Consider the following 22,989-nt stretch of genomic DNA (forward strand, 5'->3'; position numbering starts at 1 on the left):
ACAACGATTGTAAAATCGATTAATTCATCGATAAATACAAAAATCTTCAATATCGATTATTGTACATATCGTTAACAACAACAACGACAATATAAATGACTAAATCTATAACAAAATCAATTATTTAATCGATTATTGTGCCGATAACAATATCCATTATTGTATCGATAACAATATCGATTATTATATTGATTATTATATCGATTACAATAGCGGTTATTTAATCAATAACAGTATCGATAACAATATAGATTATTTTATCGATAGCAATATCGATTATTATATCGATAAAAATATCGAGTTTTATATCGATAACAATATCGATCTTCATCCTCATCCTTTTCTTCATATTTATCTTTATTTTTGCATATTCCTCTTCACCTTTACCTTAAAGTGTTTAAATTTACTTTGATCTTCGTTTTTGCCTGTACCTCTAGGCATCTTTGTTTTTGTTTTTATTCTCAAACCGCTAAACCGCTGAGAACTATTTCCATGTGCATTATTCCCCTTGAATTTGACAATTTACTCCCAACCAACCAACTGCCGCTAAAGAAGTTTCACTTCATAAATTCAAGAAATGTTCTTACCCTTTCAGTTACCCTAATTCTTATGTATCTGTCATTGTCTCCATTTTCGTCTTTATCTTCACTTTTGCCTTCTTTTTTTTGACTTCATCGTTATCATTTATTTCTTCATCTTCATATTTATCTTTATTTCAAAGCTTAATTTCAAATGTGTAGTGAAACAACAGGCGAAACATGTCAAATTGAACATGTTGCAGCAACATGTATACACAATTCGAAAATGTTTAAACGACGGTTTTGGCTGTAATTTTCAACCAATTGTGAAACCATAAAAACTCTGCTCATCTACGGAAAAATGCCTTTCCAACGGTGTTCTTGGTTTTGAAATCGGTTCGGTAGAATCGCCAAACGAACGGAGACAAAATTTATGTTAGCGTATTAATATATAGATTCTCAAACCAAAAATCTCTTTCGATCGATACCCATATCCATGATACAATAATTTAAAGTTAAAACCGCTGAGAGCAAGCCTGAATATTTGTGAAGTTTGCTAACATAGCAAAAATATTTTAAAATTTTTAATCTCACACATATATATGTACATTCTCACTTTTAGTCTCAAATAAAATCAAAATTGAATATTTTCATTTATTTATTTTACTTTTATTTGGCATTTGAGTTGTTCTGAAAATTTCAATTTCATAAAGTAGACAAACTTCAACAAATAAATGACGGCCGACGAAATGAGCGAACGGCTTTACCTTTAAATACTTAATATTTCTTAATATTTCATAAAACTTTTAGTCAATTCCACTTTGCTTTTGTTTGACATTGTGATACTTATGTATTTCAATACACTGATGAACTAAGTTGAATTTGATTGTTGAAACACGTGACGACTCTCCTAAATAAAGGTCGGAAATAAAGAGTTTTCAAACCCATTTCGATTGATACCCACCCTTTAATAATACTGGATCAAAAATTTTTATTTGGATTTTGTTCTCCAGACGCCACTATCCAATTTGTATGTAGAAACGCCCGCTGATTCCAAAAATCGAGTTAAATTTTTATTCTATGGATACGTTATCATGGGCGTCGCTACGTAGGGGCAGGGGGGGGGCTCGAAATTTTTTATTATTATTCTATTGTACGTAAGATAGATATACAAGAAAATTCAAAAGATCCCATTGACGAGATTTTCAAAATCTGGTTTTAGGTCAGTTAAAGCTGTTATAACAATTCTGTTAAATGTTGGATAGTCAATATGTACGTTGGTTTAAAATCTCCAGTCAAAAATATCCAACAGCGAAATTCCGGCGAAATATCATCTGTTCTCTCACGAGAGAAAAATATCCAAAATAGTACGCGAACAGAAAATTTGCAGACGAACAGCTGATAGAAATTTTGTTTACATTAACAGGTCTATTCTGCACGTTACCGAAGATTTTGTGACCGGAAAATTTTATTACCAAAAAATGTTACCACTTCTTGTCACCGTGATTCTAGGTACGTTGGTAATGCAGTGAAAATATTCAGCAGCTCAGCTATGAAGATTTGTGGAAATTCCTGTATTGCATATTTCACGGGGCAATATTTTGTTACCAGCTTATGTGATGGTAACCAAATTTACCGGTTACAAGAGAGCACAGAATGTGAAAAAGGTTTAAAAATTTACAGACACTTTAATTGCCGGTTATAAAATTTATGTTACCAGCGCAGAATAGACCTGTAAAAAGTATAAAATTGAAAACGTAAGAAAACGAATCCTGAATTCTTATCCTGACACAGTTCACTGACTAAACGAATAATTACTTATTTCTTACAAATTTAATTAGTCGCATTTTACTATTTCAACTTCCAAACCATCAAATTCAATTTAGGGATTTGCGTAAATTCCAACCAGCTCTTCGTGATCAGCTTTTTTCTTGTTGGCAAATATGTGTAATACGTATGAAATATGTATTTTAAAAAGTAAAAAGGGCAAAAATGTTCTACGCAAGGAGAAAGTAAAAAGAGCCGTCCTTTGCTAAGCAAAGAGCCGCATTTGGCTCAAAGAGCCACGTTCGCCCACCGTTGGTATATAGATTTTTAATTAGGTAATTGTTTAATAAATTTTACTATAGTAGGAGCTTGCAAAATTCGGAAAATCTCTTCCCGTATATACAATGTAAATAATAATGCTGAATATGTCGCATGTGTTCCTTTTGTTGACATGCATAAATTTGATGCATGATTTGATTTGAACATATCTTCGGTCCCTACGGGACTATTAGCGTGGAAGACTAGCACATTTCATTATTCGCGTCGAAAAGTAGCACATTTCAGATTTTTGCGTGGAAGAGTAGCACATTTCATTATTTGCGTGGAAGACTAGCACATTTCAGATTTTTGCGTGGAAGACTAGCACATTTCAGAATTTTGCGTGGAAGAGTAGCACATTTCAGATTTTTGCGAGGAAGAGTAGCACATTTCAGATTTTTGCGTGGAAGACTAGCACATTTCAGATGTTTGCGTGGAATAGTAGCACATTTAAACTAAATCATAAGAGCATAATTTATATTGGAAATTCAAGTGCTTATATTATATTTGTGTAATTCTATTATAAAATTCATGAAATTCCGACGGTATATCCTTTGATTCCTTTGATTATTTTTGTCGCATTTGCTACTATATAACGAATAAACACAATTTATTTTTATATGAAAGAAAACCGCAACAACGGAAATTTTTTAGCCACTTGAAACTTGCACATTATTGCAATAAAATTGAAAGGGCTTTAAATCTATATACTCAAAAAATTCTTAAAAAAAAATTATTTGACATTTGGATGAACATTTTTAGATTTTGTTAGTTTTCTATAAAGTTTTAAATTTGGGTTTATATCATGATTCAATAATACAAGGTTGTGCAATTTGTGACAGCTAAAATTTGACACTCCTCTATCTAGATTTGTATTTTGGAAGTAGGAGAAAGGGGAAGAATGTGATCGCATTTTGCGAAAACGGTAGTAGAATGGTACTACAAAAAGTACGCAAAGTATACAATTAGAAGTAAAATGTGTATTATTAATTCTATGCGAATTTGCAATATATTTGGTGTTTTAATGGAAATACTAAACAATACATAAAAATATGCATTTTCGAATTAAGTTCTTCGTCATTTCCGGGAACAAATCTAGAATGCCGACCGTTCAGCTATGCAAAAACTAAAAATGCGGATCAATAGAACTTTTTATGCTCATTTCAACCATGCCAAAATGATTTGGCGCAAGTAAAAAATGAAGAGGTTCTAGAAGGTTAAAGTTCATGTTTTGGATATTTTAAATATTAATATCTTATGTACTTTATAATTAATTAAGCAGCTAATGACGTCACCATAAAGGTAATTAATTTGTTCTTCAGCTGATGTACATAATTTATAGCTTTTTGTATTTTTAAACCAAAACCACTAAAAAAGAAGAAATATTATTTTTTTCATGAAATAACTTTTTTTGAAAAACTGTATAATTAATGGTAAAGAATTTTATATAATTTAGAAAGTAAAGATATTATCTTTAATTCGATATTACATACTTTATCATGATCTACTTTTGGGTTTCAACAATTTAGTGATAATAAAAAATACAAATAAACCTCTTATATCTTCTTTTTTTACCCTGCGCCAAATAAATTTGGTATCGTTGAAATTTTATAGCTAAACGGTCGCTATTCTATACTTGTTCTAGAAAATTACGCAAACGAAGGTGACGCCAACGAATATTTAGTATGAAGAATTTTTGGTTTTACTACTAATATCACTAGAAACTCTAGAGTAAGCAACATTATGCACAAGTAAAGGAGCCGATTTTATGTGTGGGAGCGAGAAGACTGTTTTATTACAAAACCTTTCTATTATTGAATCATGGGTTTATATGGACTTCTTCAGAGAATGAACTTTATTTTAATGAAAATTCTTAAAAATAAGTAAATAAAAATAAGTGGAAAACAATATCACTTTGAAATGAGGTGCTTTTGATATGACTGCATGTACATTAGGGTGGTCCAAAAACAGTAGTCGGAATTGTAATGCTCTCACTCCCTAGGATTGTTGTATATAGAAAAGTGTACCCATATTTTTTTTTTAAATCAAAAAATATTTAGTGGTCGTTCAAAGCGCTCAAAGTTTTCCATGTATTTTTGTATGGGAAAAAACAACTTTTCGTAGAAATGGTATAGAATTTTTGAAAATCAATATTTTTCGATCAGAAAACTCTGGTTATTTTCAGGAGACTTTCAATAATAATACGCAATTATTTATTTAACAATTTTTTAATACTAACGATTTTTTATTTGTCCCCCATTGCATTTTTCGGGGTTTTTGGGGTTTTTGGCGGACCTACAAATTATAGTTGCGATGAAAAAAGGTTAAATAAACAATTGGGTATTATTATTGGGAATCCTGCAGCTGAAAAAAGTTTTCCGATAGAAAAATAGTTTTTTTGAATTATATACCATTTCTACCAAAAGTGTTTTTCCCCATATAAAATATGTACATGGGAAACTTTGGGCGCTTTGAGCGACCTCTAACTATTTTTTGATTTCAAAATAAAAAATAGGGATATATTTTTTCGGTATAGAACAATCTTGGGGGGTGAGAGCATAAAAATTCCGACTTTACTTTTTCACATGCATTTTTGGACCACCCTAATGCACATATATGTTTCTCGTATTTATAAATAGATTCCCTGAGGAAGACGCGAATATGCATCCAAACGAGTAGGAGGAAAATAAACGTTTATTCTATTTGTAATAAAATACCGAAAAGCTCCATACACAACATTAAACTCTCAGCTTAGTCGAGGAGAAATAATTATTACATACACGTATGTTTGGTTTTTGTACGGCTGCTAGTACCACTTTATATGAATTCGCTATTCTTCTACGCGAGTATCTGAAATGTGCTACTCTTCCACGCAAAAATCTGAAATGTGCTACACTTCCACGCAAAATTCTGAAATGTGCTACTCTTCCACGCGAATAGTGAAATGTGCTAGTCTTCCACGCGAAAATCTGAAATGTGCTACTTTTCGACGCGAATAATGAAATGTGCTAGTCTTCGACGCGAATAGTGAAATGTGCTAGTCTACCGCGGTAATTTGATATGTGCTACTCTTCGTTGGGAGCGTCGATATATGTAATACTTCTATATTTCGCAGTAAGCTAACTTCTCAATGTGTAAGCGTTCCGAAATCAAAGCGAGACAGTCTAGTACCGTTTTTGTCAATGTATTGTGTACTTGAGTGCCGTTTTTGTGTATGTGTTGTGTACATGTTTATTTATAAACGTATGTGTTCCTTTTCTTTCGTACGTGTTTATTGATATATCTGTACTGTAGTGTTTTCGGACGGTACTAGCTCTTACTGCCAATATAGGAGTATTACATATGTATATGGATTTGAATTTATTCGGCAATGTCTTTGTATATCACTTTCAAACATGTATAAGCGACTTGATATAAACTGGCACTTGCATGATGTGTTCCATTTCGCTATGTTTTGTAGTTCAGGCCTTTGGTATCTATATATAATCGCTCAGTCATACGTCTTAGTTAGGCCGATCTGTAGCAGCCACAGAATTGAGCTATATATCAAACTAAAGTGCAAGCTGTAGTTGCAGTTGACCGTGTTTGTCAAAAAAGTAAAAAGCGGCAGAAAAGTCGATAGTAAGTAATATAATCCATTGAAAAATATTAACCATATTTCCGTGGAATTGAGAAAATTTATTAGGTATTATTCATAGTTTTGAAATATATTTCACGAAAGCAAAAAATAAAAATAGCTGAGTTCCCTTTCTTTTTTAAACACCTAGGATATCACTGACCATTAAAAAGGATCCTGAATGACCGCAAACCCCAAAGCATTACACATTTTTGTATGTGATTTTTAAAATGAACGATCCAAAATCAGCACATATTTAAAATTTTTTAGAACCAGTGGTTGAATTTTTCTACTGAAAGGGTTAACCCTAAAAGTATAATCTACGTCTGCGAGGCGTATACGGAATGGGTCCTTTTTTTATTTTAACACAAAATTTACTTTTTATTTTGTTGTTTTAAATAAATGTGGTTATAGTTTTTATTAATAAAACTATGTTTTGTTATTAGTTAAACTCACAACTTCAATATTCTTTAAAAAAAAATAAGACAGGACTAAGTATATTTTAGCTCACAGGTTATCTTTTAAGTACATAAGAATCTAAGGCGTATATTAAGGCTTTACGTTACTCCCAAATAGATTAGGCTTCTAGGGTTAAGAAAGCTTTAGTTTTATTTTTAGTTTGATATTAAATGCTTTTCACCATAAACGGCGTCAATTTTCAATGATTACTGCGTTTCAGATTAAGACTAATACCAGATATTGTGAAAGGTTGGACTATACCTTAAAGATGACGGTTTTCTCATGACCCACTGCACGAAGTTTAGATTAGAGTAATGTCTTTTAAGAACTTAAACATTATCCTGGGTTATCAGGTGTCTAGCAATACAAGATTAATTGTTGTCTTTCACGAAGTTCTTTAAATACATTTTAAGCTAAGTACTCACCCGTATTTCGGGGGTTACTACTAGTTTTAATAAATTGTTACTTTAATTTCCTATAAAATTTACCTTTAGGCTTATGCATTTTAAGAATACATCAACAATTTGTTTTAGAGAATCAATGTGAAATAATTACAGAAACGATTAACCGGTTTGCTGAGCAACCGAGACGTCTGCTTTTTAAATAATTTTTGTAAAACAAATCGGCAAGTACATATCGTCCCCCGTATGCCAGAAACATGAATGTGTAAAAATGAAAATTTTGGGATTTTTTTATATGTCGGCAATTTACCGTTATTCAGCTTAAAACCAAAGGTAGTTACACTTAGTCACTTACATCTCATGAACCATGATGAAAAAAATAAAAATAAACAAATTTTAACAGGAGAAACATTAAAAAAAACTAACAGGTTCTGTGTCAAATTTCTGCAGTTGTGCTAAAGCCTGCTCTGTTACAAACAAATCAAGTTACTAATAAAGCGAATCGATGGATAAATAAAGAAGTAATGAGTGGTCAAATGAAAATGCGAAAAGATTTTTTGTATGCGATGCGATTTTATGTGGTGCGATAGGATGTGATGTGATAGGATGTCATGTCATGTGCTGTCATATCATGTGATGTCATGTCATATGATGTCATACCATGTGATGCCATATTATGTAATGCTATGTAATGTCATACGATGTCATATCATGTGACGACATATCATGTGATGTCAAGTCAAGTGATTTCATATCATGTGATGTTATCCCACGTGATATCGTGTGATTTGATATCATGCGCCGATTATTATATCGATAAGACTGTCGCGAACTGTGTGATTAAGTATACCGATAACAATATCTATAAACATATAGATATATATAATGGTTGTATCGATAACAATATCGATAACAGTATCGATTATTTAATCAATAACAGTATCGATAACAATATCGATTATTTTGTCGATAACAATATCGAGTATTATATCGATAATAATATCGATCTTCATCTTCATCTTTTATTAATATTTATCTTTATTTTTGCATATTTCCTTTCGCCTTTACCTTGATCTCGTTTTTGCCTTTATCTTTAGGCATCTTTGTTTTTATTTTTATTCTTAAACCGCTAAACCGCTAAGAAGCACTTGTTTCCGTTGCAACCATTTCCGTCCCAACCTTTTCCGTGAATTTGCCAATTTACTCCCAACCAGCCAACTGCCGCTAAAGAAGTTTCACTTCAAAAATTCAAGAAATTTTCTTACCATTTCAGTTACCATAATTCTTATGTATCTGTCATTGTTTTCATTTTCGTCTTTCAACTTTAATTTTGCCCTCACCTTTTTGTCCTAATCGTTATCATTTATTTCTTCATCATCCCATTTATCTTTATTACTTAGTTTAATTTTAAATACGATGTAAACCAAATGCGAGAACAATTCAAACTGAACAGGCTGCAACAACAACCATACCCAAATATTGAAATTTCGAAACGACGATTTTAACCGACGACCATAAAAACTTTCATCATCTACAGAAAAATACCTTTCCAATGGTGTTTTTGGTTTTGAAATCGGTTCGGCAGAATCGCCAATCGAAAGCGGACAAAATTTATATTACCGTATAAATATATTTATAGATATAATAATATAAGTATATATAGATAGAAATACTTCTTGCGTAAATATTTTTGAAGTCCGAGTGAGTTTTAATTGTGTTCCAAGTAATAAAAGGTAAAATTTTTAGAAAATTCATGTGTCAAAATTCCATTGAGTTACTCCATTTATTTTTGAAAGACCGATAAAAATGGTTCCATCACATCATTGAATATATGTAGTAAATATTATATGTAAATAAATTTGAAGAACAATTATTTTCAAAAATTTCAATTTCCATGAAGTTCAGAGGATCTTAAAGTTATAAAAAATTTACTCTTTATACCTTTCATAAGAATGAAATGGTATATGAAGATTAGTCCGATGTTTGTACGTATAAGAAAATAAAAATTTGGTGGGATTATGTATTTTTATAATGCATTGATCAGAACCACAAGATCAGCCAACTATAACATACAGTTCCCATAGAACCGATTGTTCTGATAAGTTGGAACCCTGAAATTTTCTGAGACGTTTGTTTATCAGCAGGGCCGATAAGTTTAAGTTTTTGCTTGGAATTGCTTATTCAGCGTTTCCAAGCTTAATTTTAACGATCATGCTATTTTGCTTATTTCAATATATAAAGCTAGGTACGGATCTTTTAAGTAAACGGTCAAGAAATAAATTCCCATTATTTCGTGTGTGTGAGGAGTTTTGACATCTGATATTTTACAGCCTTCTGTATCACTTTTTCCTTACGGAACGGGCATATACTTATTTCTGTTGAGAACAAGAGTGACTTGTACTCCTCACAAACAAACTTCAGCAAACCATAGTAGAAACTAGGGGCTGCATTCATTCAAAACGGCTTATGAATTATTCATATACAACACGAATGAATGATTTTGACTTCAAATTTTTTTCAATTCGAGGGAATACCATATAGCTAACTTCCTAATGTGTAAGCATTCCGAAATCAAAGCGAGACAGTCTAGTACGGTTTTTGTGTATGTATTGTGTACGTGAGTGCCGTTTTTGTGTATGTGTTGTGTACATGTTTATTTATAAACGAATGTGTTCCTTTTCTTTTGTACGTGTTTATTGATATATCTGTACTCTAGTGTTTTCGGACGGTACGAGCTCTTACTGCCAATATAGGAGTATTACATATCAAATAAAACACCTCTTTGAGGTAAAATTTTCGAGTGACGAAAGCTGAACTAGAAACACAAAATTTATGATATCAATTTCGTGACGAAAATTATACGAATTTTTTAACTGCCTTTGAAACGTACGGAAAATCTTTTATTCATACGAATCTTGCAAAAGTTCTGTTTTTTATTTTGTGTTTCTAGCAGTAGACGCTATTTTGAAGCGTTCCAATAAATAAAAAAAAGATTTTCCGTACGTTTCAAAGGCAGTTAAAAAATTCGTATAATTTTCGTCACGAAATTGATATCATAAATTTTGTGTTTCTAGTTCAGCTTTCGTCACTCGAAAATTTTACCTCAAAGAGGTGTTTTATTTGATATCAATTATTTTGGGGTAGCAAATTTAAAATCGACCAAAATACAAACAATAATCTAAATGTTTTATTTTTCTCAACTAAATTGCTAAAAATATCTACATCTAATTTATGTATTCAAAGCGATGTGTCCATTGAAACATATAATTTTTCGTATACGGAATAAAGCAAAAAACAGGGTACGAAATAAACTATATTGTACGTTACTATTTCGTTTCGTTTATTACTTCAACAGTTCGTTACAATACGAAAAACAAACGGCTGAGTTCACTTTGGCGATAGTACACTACAGTAGTTTAGTAGTCACAGACGAAACAACAAACGAAATGAATCGTGCAGAGAAAAATACATATGTACATTATAGGCTGGGTCGAATTTGTATGGGGGATATTAAAAGTCATTTGACCGCATTGTAATAGTAATATTATGATGTCTTAGGTCTAAGCCAATTGTTATTAACCAAGAAAGATTAATTAAAAACTTATCTTTAGCCCGCGCAATTGAACCAAAGTGTATGAATTTTGAAAATGAAACTTTGGCTTGTAATATCTATGGAATGGTTATTGTTATAAACAGGACGATATATCAAATTAAGGGCTATTAAATTTAGTACCTCATGTTCATTTACCATTTTTCAAAAAGTCTACACGTTTTTAAGATATTAAGATAAAACTTATAAAAACTATAATTTTCCCTTATGAATNCTTTTAAGATATTAAAACTATAAAAACTATAATTTTCCCTTATGAATTTTCAATTCTTCATTACTTCAGCAACCAAGTGAAAAATACAAAAAAAAAGAGACGAGATTTATTTCAAACGTTTTAATGTTTTCGGATGTTTATATAATATTAAATCATTTTAATATTATATAAACTATATGGACTTGGTCACGCCGATTTGGTCAGTTTTCAAGATCGTGGTGGTATTGTCAAAGATTAGGAATCGTTTGACAAGTTAACAGAAGTTTTTTTCTCAAGTAGTTTTGCTCAGTGCACGGTTAAAAGTTTCGGCTTTAATTTTAAACTTTTTTGACTACATACATAGATGACCAAACTAAATTCAGTTTCAAATACAAACCTTCCAAGACTAAAAAAAGAGAGCACCCATGTTGGGTTTAGAATTTAAACAGTTCGGTTTAAATTTTAACCCAAATATTTTCATAATTAAGAATAAAAAAAAGATCTTAAATTTCATGCTCCGTCTGATGGGGTTGAACCCGGACAGCCTTGGTAGCAACCAATTTTATCAAGCATCTTTGCACACTCAACTACAGCCACGCATGTATATTAAAAAGTGTTANTTTCGGTTAAAATTTAAACCAGAACATATTAAAAATTGCTTAAAACTATTGACTGGTTTAAAAAGTAGACTATAAAAAATTAAAAAAGGCAGTAGTCCCAGTGCGGCTTAAAAATTAAACCCAAATTTTTGACCGTGTGGCAATTTATACATATGTATGTATGTAAGTAGTAGCGGCACATTGGGTGAACTAAATGCATTCATACATACATATTTATGTACAACTGTAGGTAATATTGTACGCGTCTTCCTAGGTAGGTGCTGGTGATAAACCCATGTACCATAGTTAAATGCTGTGTACATACCTGCAATTAAAATGGGGAAAAATGTTAGAATTTCGGCATGTGACTGAAAAAAACTCTAAAATACACACAAATTGTGGTTTCNAATAGGGAAAAATGTTACAATTTCGGCATGTGACTGAAAAAAACTCTAAAATACAAACAAGTTGTGGTTTCCAAGTGATTAGCACAGCTGCATTCTTCAACTTGTCAACTCGCGGGAAATTCCCCGATTTGCAGGGAGTCTCGGTTTAAGTGGCAATCGGGGAATGGGCAATTTTTTTCGGGGAACTGGGTATGTTATTTTTATATCTTAAAGTAACCAAATTAGACGGATATGTTAATTTTTAACCATTTGACCCTTTTTGGAGCGACATTTTTTCAATTTGAATAGCAATATCTCCACAACAAGAGTTTTCCCAGATATAAGCTATATACCAGATGAAAGCTAAGGTTTTGGGCTAGATTTGTGGAAACTTAGAATAAAATCGACTGACCAGTTTTTGAGAAAATGCCCGAAATCTATATTTTCAGCAGCCCGATTTTTAGTTTTCAGGCGATAACGTTATAACATATTTATATTTTATAAACACAAAAGATAGCGTTAGATAGCTTGTTTGAAGACCCTTCTACTGATATCCACATCAATGACATGGACTGAGTAGTGCGGCCTCAGTGGTAGTTTAAAAAATTGCATTTTTTCGAATTTCAGGCAGCAGCCACGCCCACAAAGGCATACGAATCAAAACATCCTGGAACAAAACCTTCTTAGTTTTTTTTGTACTTTGAAAGTTTGAAAAAAATTAAATGATGGTACGTACAGACGCCACATACATACCAAAGCATCTCGTAGTGGAGACACGAACCAAAACACATTTACCTCTATATCTTTCCAACTAGTGGCCGGAACTTAATATGTAAGGTATCGTTTGAAAGGTATTGGACTATAGAATAACACTAAATATGTTGGGTGTGCCCACATTCCCCCTTAAACCGGCAAAAGCATAAAGACGTTTTTTGTTTTGCAACACTTTAGCCTCATTTTTAAGAATCCGATTAATCGCTTATGAAGCTTGAATACATTTTCTGGACACACTATGCATGACCTTTCCAACGATATATCAAACATGTCGATTGGACGTCTGGATAAAAACTTCCAAATCTCGTGTATATGTAAGCGAGTCATGCGCTGTGATACCTGTTCCGATATAAATATGTGTCGACATTACAATATTCAAACAAAGTGAAAATAAATTGAATTCAAATAAATGAACATCTAATATATACAAATCTCGTGTCACGGTGTTAGTGGTCGAACTCCTCCGAAACGGCTGGACCGATCTTTATGAAATTTTTTGTGTATATTTGGTAGATATGAGAATCGGATGTAAAGTATATTTCATACCGCTAGGTGCAGGGGGCGTGGCACCTCCCATACAAACCGAATATTTCATACTGCATATCTCTGGAAGTGTTCAAGGTAGAGTACTCTAACTTGGTATGGAGATATATGAAACCAATCGCATACTCATGGAGAAAAATTGTGGTTATTGGAAAAGGGGGCGTGGCACCTCCCATACAAACCGAATTTTTCATACCGCATATCTCTGGAAGTGTTCATGGTAGAGTACTCTAACTTGGTATGGAGATATATGAAACCAATCGCATACTCATGGAGAAAAATTGTGGTTATTGGAAAAGGGGGCGTGGCACCTCCCATACAAACCGAATTTTTCATACTGCATATCTCTGGAAGTGTTCATGGTAGAGTACTCTAACTTGGTATGGAGATATATCAAACCAATCGCATACTCATGGAGAAAAATTGTGGTTATTGGAAAAGGGGGCGTGGCACCTTCCATACAAACCGAATTTATCATACTGCATATCTCTGGAAGTGTTCAGGTAGAGTACTCTAACTTGGCATGGAGATATATCAAACCAATCGCATACTCATGGAGAAAAATTGTGGTTATTGGAAAAGGGGGCGTGGCACCTCCCATACAAACCGAATTTTTCATACTGCATATCTCTGGAAGTGTTCATGGTAGAGTACTCTAACTTGGTATGGAGATATATCAAACCAATCGCATACTCATGGAGAAAAATTGTAGTTATTGGAATAGGGGGCGTGGCACCTTCCATACAAACCGAATTTTTCATACTGCATATCTCTGGAAGTGTTGATGGTAGAGTACTCGAACATGGTATGGAGATATACATATGAAACCAATCGCATGCTCATGGAAAAAAATTGTGGTTATTGGAAAAGGAGACGTGGCACTTCCCATACAACCGAATTTTTCATACTGCATATCTCTGAAAGTGTTCATGGTAAAGTACTCGAACATGGTATGGAGATATATCAAATCAATCGCATACTCATGGAGAAAAATTGTGGGTATTGGAAAAGGAGGCGTGGCACTTCTCATACAAACCGAATTTTTTATACTGCATATCTCTGAAAGTGTTCATGGTAGAGTACTCGAACATGGTATGGAGGTATGTATATGAAATCAATCACATAGTCATGAAGAAAAATTGGGGCTATTGGAAAAAAGGGCGTGCCATCTCCCATACAAACCGAATTTTTCAAACTGCATACCTCTGGCAGAGTTCACGATAGAGTACTGCAACTTGGTGATTAGGGTATCCCTATACAAGAAAATCTAATATATAAAAATCTCGTGTCACGGTGTTAGTGGTCGAACTCCTCCTAAACGGCTTGACCGATCATTATGAAATAATTTGTGCATATATGGTAGGTATGAGAATCGGATGTAAAGTTTATTTCATTCCGTAAGGTGCAGGGGGCGTGGCACCACCTGCAAATCTCTGGAAGTGTTCATGGTAGAGTACTCGAAAATGGTATGGAGATATACGAAAACAATCGCTTACTCACGGAGACAAATTATGGCTATCGTAAAAGGGGGCGGGGCACCACCCATACAAATCGAATTTTTAATTTTGCTTAACTTTGGAAGTGTTCATGGTAGAGTACTCGAACCTGGTTTGGAGATATATGAAAACAATCACATACTCATGGAGAAAAATTGTGGTTATTGGAAAAGGAGGCGTGGCACCCCCATACAAACCGAGTTCTTCATACTGCATACCTCTGGCAGTGTTCACGATAGAGTACTGGAATTTGGCGAATAGGGTGTCCCTATCCTAAAAAAATTTTCTCTATTTTTTCTTTTAGATCTTTTGGTTTTTTTGTATGAAAAATCTAATATATAAAAATATCGTGTCACGGTGTTTGTGGTCGAACTCATCCGAAACGGCTTGACCGATTTGAATGAATTTTTTTGTGTATATTTGGTAGGTATGATAATAGGGTGTAAAGTATGTTTCATACCGCTAAGTGAAGGGGGCGTGGCACCTCCCATACAAACCAAAGTTTTCACACTTTATATCTCTGCAAGTGTTCTTGGTAGAGTACTGGAACATGGTATGGATATATGAGAAATCACTCCCATACTCTTAGAAAAAATTGCGGCTATTTTATAAGGGGGGTGTGGCGCCTTTCAAACGGTACTGAAGCTATTACGTATCTTTGTATGCATATACAATTTTGCTAGGTTATTTAATATTAGAAGATAAATGCGTCACTGAAAATCATGAACGTGAACTGTTGGTGAAAATGTTGTACCAAAATGTTTCAATACAAAAAATTTATTTTGGGCGGGACGAAGTTCGCCGGGTCTGCTAGTTTTTTGTATAAATATCCAAAAATATTTTTTCTATGTACATATGTACAAACATACATATATATGTCTGTATGTATTGCTGCGCTCCTATTACAATACCAGCAAACTTGTTTATAGAAAAAAACTTTTACCGAAATGAGTTTGAATGATTTTAATGTTTTTCATTCATTCATTCACATTCTTCCATTTAAAGGTAGAAAATTTAAAACAAAATGTATATTCGTAACGTACACAATTCCAAACGCTGAGTGTTTTGTAAGTGAAGTAAAATATTCAAATCTACTGTACTCTGTTTGAATGAATTCATGCAGCCCTTTAGTAGAAACCGTAGCAAATTTCTTCAGAAATTCGTGCTGCTTAAGAAAATTTGACTCAATAACTTTTTATTGACCATTTATTGAGTGTTTTTTGGTTTTTATTAACCCGTAGCTTCAATTGCATTTCTGCTTGGATATAAAAATTTAAAACCAATAGTTTGTCTCTACGAGAAGGCATTGAAGAGATTAAAAATAATTTATCTCAAATGGAAAACAACGAGTACCAGGCAGATATCTATTATTTGAGAATATCAAGCCACACTTGATTGTCCATTGTAATTTTACAATCCTTCAAATAAACTGAATAAAAAACCAAACATTAAACTGTACTTACATTTTTTTGTTTTGCGAGGATATTTGCAAGCATATTTACCAATGTTTTAGTGCTTATCTAAGCGCTTAAAATAGATTTTTTTCTTGCTTACTTTCTTTGGCCCTGCTTACCAGTCATAAAATTATCGTCATCTACTAAGAAAATCATCGAAATCGGAGCTCTATAAGATATAGCTTCGAACTAAATTTGTTTATATTCATGAAAGGTATAAAGTAGCCCTGGACAGCGTCCGCCCGGCGATAGTAATTGCGTCGTATTCGCGGATACATACACGCTCTGCTTGAGAAGGCAGCGAGACCTTCATAATAACTAGGGCTGGCAAAAATATCCACAAAACAATTTATTTTAGGCACTTTAAAAATGTTGATAAGCAAACAAAAGATTCCCTTATACATATATGCTGAATCAATGAGGTTTTATTTCAATCTTTCAATATTCTTTAATATCGGAATTATTTAAATTATCAATCAAAAATTACCTTCCCTTTAAATTAATCGAATTATTGAAAACCTTCGCTCCACATCTGTAGATGTAGTTGGACAATATTTAAGCGGAATTAACTCTGTTAAGCGGCTATCCCACGGAACCCCAATTAGGTAGTTCGCTCTCTCATTCGTAATACGCACTCCAATTGCCCTTCGAATTACGTAATTCGCCATAAAACATTTTGAGAGCGAATTACCTCATTACGAATTACGAACAAATCGATGCCGTCTCTAATTTTAATCGGTAATTTAACGAAACCAGTTCATAAATCAAAACTGGGACGTATTCTGGGTACTAAAATTAAAGTTATTAAATGTGTATGTCACGAATTTAATACAGAAATTATACTTTTTTTTAGCAATAACTTACATTTTACATCAATTTTGAAGCGAAGAAAGAAAAAATAAACCACAAGACAGAGAACTGTGAAATCGAATTAAGAATGCGTGGGAATGGGGTAACTCTCGATCGTAATTTGGAGAGCGAACAAAGTAATTCACCGAGTTGTGGGGAAGCCGTATTAGGGAGTACTTTGACAGATCTTCACTCCTGGTTGTGGAGCCTTTTAATAATTGTAGTAGGTTTTTTCAAACAAAGTTATTGTTTTTTTTTTTTTTATGGTAAATACACAGAATGCAAGAAATCTGATTCAAGTTGAAGATTTAAAAACAAATTCGTTTGTCTGACTGTAGCTCATTTCGACCCAAGATATTTGAAAACTCCAGCGGTAAAACGTTGTTATTCATACCGTGCGAACAACAAAATCGTTATTCAAGGAATAAAATGACTTCTTTTAGAGTATCTACCTTCAAATATGGTCTTTAATACCACTGGGGATTTGTAAGATCCACTCCTCAACAAGTTTTTTTTAAATAATCGATAACCTAAAACTTGTTTCTTTGCATATGTAAATATTTTATATGAAAATTTTAACATAATGGTACAATTTAATTAGCTTGTTATAAACTAATGCATATTTATAAAGTTTTTTATATTCTTTTCATAGAGTTAATGAATACAACTATAAGGAAAAAACATCAAAGATCTAGTATTCGTTTTTCATTTAAATAGTTGAAGTTGAAATATTGCACATATAATTCTTCTACTGAGGTGTGTGCGTATGTATGTTTGACAATTTTTTTATTTGAAGGAATTCTCAACCCGGTCAACAAAAAAATGCCAAAAATCAATGGTAAGTGAAACTTTCACTTTGTTATACTAAAATTAATTAATAAATACATATTAAAATTTTTACGAAAGTTTGTTGATGTTTTTAATATACACAAAGGTTAAAATTTGAATTCATACGGTTTGTGTTAAAAAATAAACTACATTGCTATAAAAAATAATTAAATCTAATTTAATTAAAAAAATCATCATCAAAACTTATCATTGTGTTATGCTTCTTAGCGTCAAATTTGTGTGGAATTATATGTTATATGTATAATCTTAAATACTAGTATATTTGAAGCCATAATTATTTATGATTCATTAATAATGTTCCGAAGGCATTATACATTTAATGAATAAAAAACAATTAGTTGGAATCTATAACTTATAGAGTACAAGGGGTGCCAGAAATCAGTACGTTAGACTTTGTCATGCTAAAAAAATCAGTACTTTTCAGTACATTTTTATTCAAAGCAAAATCATGAATGTAAGTAACAGAAAATACGTGTTTTTAACAGTATTTTGGTATATAAATAAAATATAGTTCATAAAAAATAAAAATGTCATTCATTTAACATGAGTGTACACTAGACTGGGTCGGTCCCCATACAAAAAAAAAAAGTTGCTAATGTCCGCCCCTAAATTTAAAGATTATGTTGAGAGGGTTCTGGAAAAATTTTTTTTTTTTTTTTNATAGCAATAATGAGATCATTCCCATTTTCAGACTCTAAATGTACAAAGAATTCTATACATTTCATTTTAAGATTACTTTTAATTTCAAATTCACTTTCAAACATTTTAATTAGAAGCTGGTTTCTCTTTTTGCTCCAGGAAACAAACTTTATTCTTAAGTTCTTCTCGGTTGCTTCGTTTGAGTGTGGTATTTAAAAAAAAAAAAAACAAAATGCAATATTTTTTCATACTGTGAAAAAGTGCCACTTTTAAAGGACTTCATCTATATTTCCTCATAGCTTAAATAATTTTTCAACTACTCAAAAACTCTGAAAGACTAAGAATTCGCTAAAACAGTATCTAACTCTATGTCTTGTATGCAAAACTCTTTTACAATGTCAGTAAATTAAGAAAAAGGAGTTGTAAGTTATAGGCAAAAGCCATTCGAATATTCAAACTTATTGTTATTAGACTGAAAGTTATTTTGGAGATAACTAACAACACTTGACAAAAATTTCAGCCTTCTTTTTAAATAATTTAAGCTCCATCATATTATCGCAAATGGTACGTAACGACACGGCGATATGCCCGTAAAACGATTGATCTTTTTGTTGTATTAATTTCTTGGGCATATCAAACATTATCTGAAACATGTCAACTATAATTAAATTATTTTCTTCTTATTTTTACACAGTACAGTTTAAGGTAGTTCCAACGTTATGTAAAAACATTAAGAAAATGCTAAAGTATTTTGTTTAAATTAAAATTTCAGTACAAATCAGTACAAATTTTGAAAAGCAGGACATTAGCGTACTGATTGAAGAAATGAATAAAATCAGTACAAGAGTTGAAAAATTAGTACCGTACTGATATAATCAGTACGTCTGGCAACCGTATAGAGTACCGACCTCGATGATTTTCTTCGGCCAAACCCTTAGCAAAAAAAGTGTAAGCGCCAAAACATAATTGTTATTAAGTAAGATCAGAAAATTTCACGGTTCTTGGTGTCTAAATGAATAAGTTATAACGCAAAGCCTCTTACCTACATAATCAATTAGTTGTATGGGAACTATAGCTATAGTTATACAAATACATCAACCAAATTGTAGGTCTGAATCTGAGGCTCTATTTTCGTTGATAGAGACGTATGGAAAGACATACGCACATGGCTAAGTCGACAAAGATCGTCGTCCTGATCATTTTGGTAAAAAATTTTATGGGTCTATCTGTTCTTCTATACTCTTCTTCTTCTTATGCTTAAAAACATCGGACTAATACTCATATACCTTTTCATACTCATGAAAGGTATAAAAAGTTATTTTTTTAGCTTGATCTATGTACATTTAATGCTCTATTTAATAATACGCTGAGAAAATTGTTATATGTCTTTCAAAAATACAAGAGAGTGACTCAAAGGAATTTCACACATGAATTCTACCAAAGCGAATTCATATAACGCCACTACACACGAATAAGGCGCGCTAGTGTTTTGACGGCGAAAAGACGCGTAAAAAATGTTTACGAAAAAAGGCGCTTAAGGAAAACTTCGGCGAACAAAGATTTCAAACCTAGTTGACGGCGAAGAAAGACGCGTAAACACTAGGGATGTCAATCCCGGGGATCCCGGTCTTTTTTAAGTCCCGAACATGCTGGAAACAATTTTTTTGTTAGCCAATTAAATTTTTATCACAAATATCCCCTCTCAAGGGCAAAACAAGAATTTTTCGCAACCCTTAATGCTATAATTTCTTTAAGATCGCATTTCCATCAAAAGAAGGAATAACTTTGCTTCGCTCAAAATGGAATAGGTGATGCACTTATATATTTATTTTTTACTTAAATGTGTTAACTTTTTTATTATTACTTAAATATACTGATAATATCTTAAATTGATCTCAAACAGTGATTTAAACAATTTTATATAGTTACATAGGCAGTTACTGCTGTACCAAATACAGTCACTTACCGCTGTCAGTGTTACCGCTGAAAATTTTTGGAAAGTTGGAAAAAAAGTGTCACAGCCGAAAAGAAGTGTCTTCAAGTGCTACGCAAGACGTAAAGCAGTTCTCAGGGTAAAGGGGGTGTAAAAAATACATTAAAAGTATCATATTTATTAGTAATGAGAGTCGGAGTACAAGAAATTTTATTACACTCTTCTTCCCTCTTCATGCTGGCTCTTGATGTCACCCCTCATCCAGCACTCAAATGTTTCAAGTCGGCTCCTCAGTGCAAAAGGCTTCTGGGAGCCACTTTGCCCATCTCTGGTTTATACCATTCATATAAAGCATATTCACAGTCGAAATAAAATCACCTCTACACTGAGGGGAAAAAATATTAAAATCAAATAGAAACGTAATTGATCTTAATATAAACGTCAACGAAAGTACTGTATATTGGTAAATATTCAATTCAATTACGCGCATATTAAAATGACCGCGTTTGTACTGAAAAAGCATCCGTGAAGTGAATAATCAAGACAAAAACTAAAAAAAAATATTTAATTTGCATGTTGCCTGCAGTTTAGAACAAATAACTTGGGGAAAACGCTAAGTTACAAAAACGGTGCATTAATTCATGCTACTTCTGGACATTTTTGCAGAAAATATTTGACATAATAAAAATATTGAAATTAGTCAAAATCTTACTAGAGGTGTAATTTTTAAGTGTCTTTGAAAAGTAAATACTAAAAGCTTTTCTAAGCACGCAAGAAAAATATAATTTATTAAAAAATAGTCAAAATGTGTATGTAGAATTTTATATCAAAGAAAAGGGGCAAAAGTCGCATGATTTTTAAGAAAAGTTTCAAAATAAGCCTATTTTTAAAAAGTCGGTGGCATCGATCTCCAAAAAGTGTCAACTTGACAATTTAGTCGCACAACGGGAGCACTGCCGTCAACTATGTTAAGAGTCTATCTTCGCTGAAGCTTTTTTAAGTGTCTTTTTCCGCTGTCAACTTTTGAGCTCGCGCCTTTGTTCGTGTCTAGTGACGATAAGGTGATAGCAGCAGCAGAAAAACAAAAGACTACACTAACAAATTATACGCACAATGAAAATCAGAACACATTAATTGTACAACAATCTCATCATTTTGGCAGTCAGCATATTTCGCCTTGAAATCAGCTGATCTGGTTACACCACCTTGTATGAGTTCGCCATGAATTCTACCTTTTATTACTTGAAACACCATTAAAACTCACTCGGTCCTCAAAAATAAGTATTAAAGAAATATTTCACACTTGATTCTAAATAAAAAATACCTACTTACACCCATCGCCTAAAATTTTTAGTTTAAGAGTTACAGAACGATAATTAATTGGGTCGTTTTCAGAAAAATGTTTGAGCAAAAAAAAAAAATACTTGTGAACATCCCATATATTTAATGGCCACACTCTAATGCATATCTATGTGGATAGATTTAAAAGTTGGTGGGTATTCTGCAACATGTCAATATACATATATTTGTGCGCTTAAAATATCTACGTTCATAGGATACTTTTAAATTTTTATTTTTAAATTTCGCAGTATCAGAATTTTTTAACGAAGCCACTACCAGAATATGCATTTCTAGTCCTCGATATATCTAGTCGTTCCTATCTAATTGCTGACTAATTAATATCAAATTTTACTCGCACGATTTTGTCCTATTGAAATAGGGAAACACCAGAAAGTTCAGTAAGAATAAAATGAAAATACTACGGAAAATAATAATTTTGTTGATCTTACCTTGTATTAAAATTAATTCTGTTGAGGGCTCCTATGCTCCGCGATGATGCATCCGTAAATAATTTTGAATGAAGAAGCATAACTCGACATATTAGATACAGCCGAAGAAACATGGGCAATGATAATGCGACGTCATATGGCACAATTTCGGTGCCCATCGTTTTATTTTTATTTGCCAACTTTGTCGTCCATTGGAAATAATATTCACCAGGGATCGGATGAATTGCGCATATAAAAAGTTCTAAACCTATCTGACTAATTCGTTGCCATGTCATTGCGATCCGCCAATCGTCTGCACAATTATCTATCATGAACAACTGTGAATTTAGTTGCCATCAACGTTCCATTGCGAACGACAAGGTAAGAATAGTAAGAAAAATAATAGACATAAAAAGAGAAAAGCTTTATTAAAGTTTTTATTATTTGCAACTATATCTATATTTATTGAGACAAAGCACTAACAAACAAACTACCGGTTGGGAATTCACATTAAAGGCCAGTATGCAGCTCTCAAGAAGAGCAAAAACTCCATATAAAATGACGTACAAGAAATAGGTAAGACATTTTCTCGAGTCAAATTTCCTTAAGGCAGTACGCAGTTCTTAAGAAATTTTCTACGGTTTTCTAAAGTTTTTTGTGAAAAAAGAGCACAAGGCAACCCAGGTTTGCAACAGAAATCTATGCTCGTTCCATTATTTCTTGAGGTAAAAGTGAGGAATAGGCTCAGATGTCAAAATTCCTTGAACACACACACGAAATAATGGCAATTTTTTCTTGACCGTTTTCTTTAGAGCT

At 32.6% G+C, this 22,989-nt stretch overlaps 1 protein-coding gene across 9 annotated transcripts in view; it reads right to left on the reverse strand.

The window, feature by feature from the left end:
- Positions 1 to 22,989, reverse strand: part of LOC108375723 (small conductance calcium-activated potassium channel protein) — a 387,259-nt gene that overhangs the window by 175,478 nt on the left and 188,792 nt on the right. For all 9 annotated transcript variants that reach the window (XM_017631912.1, XM_017631890.1, XM_017631898.1 and 6 more), the window contains one exon: positions 22,195 to 22,511. In XM_017631912.1, the coding sequence (XP_017487401.1) occupies positions 22,195 to 22,511 (317 nt within the window). The remainder of the gene's footprint in view (positions 1 to 22,194; positions 22,512 to 22,989) is intronic.

Source organism: Rhagoletis zephyria, unplaced genomic scaffold (assembly GCF_001687245.7).
Source record: "Rhagoletis zephyria isolate East Lansing unplaced genomic scaffold, Rhagoletis_zephyria_1.1 Rzeph_scaffold_00094, whole genome shotgun sequence".
Lineage (NCBI taxonomy): Eukaryota > Metazoa > Arthropoda > Insecta > Diptera > Tephritidae > Rhagoletis > Rhagoletis zephyria.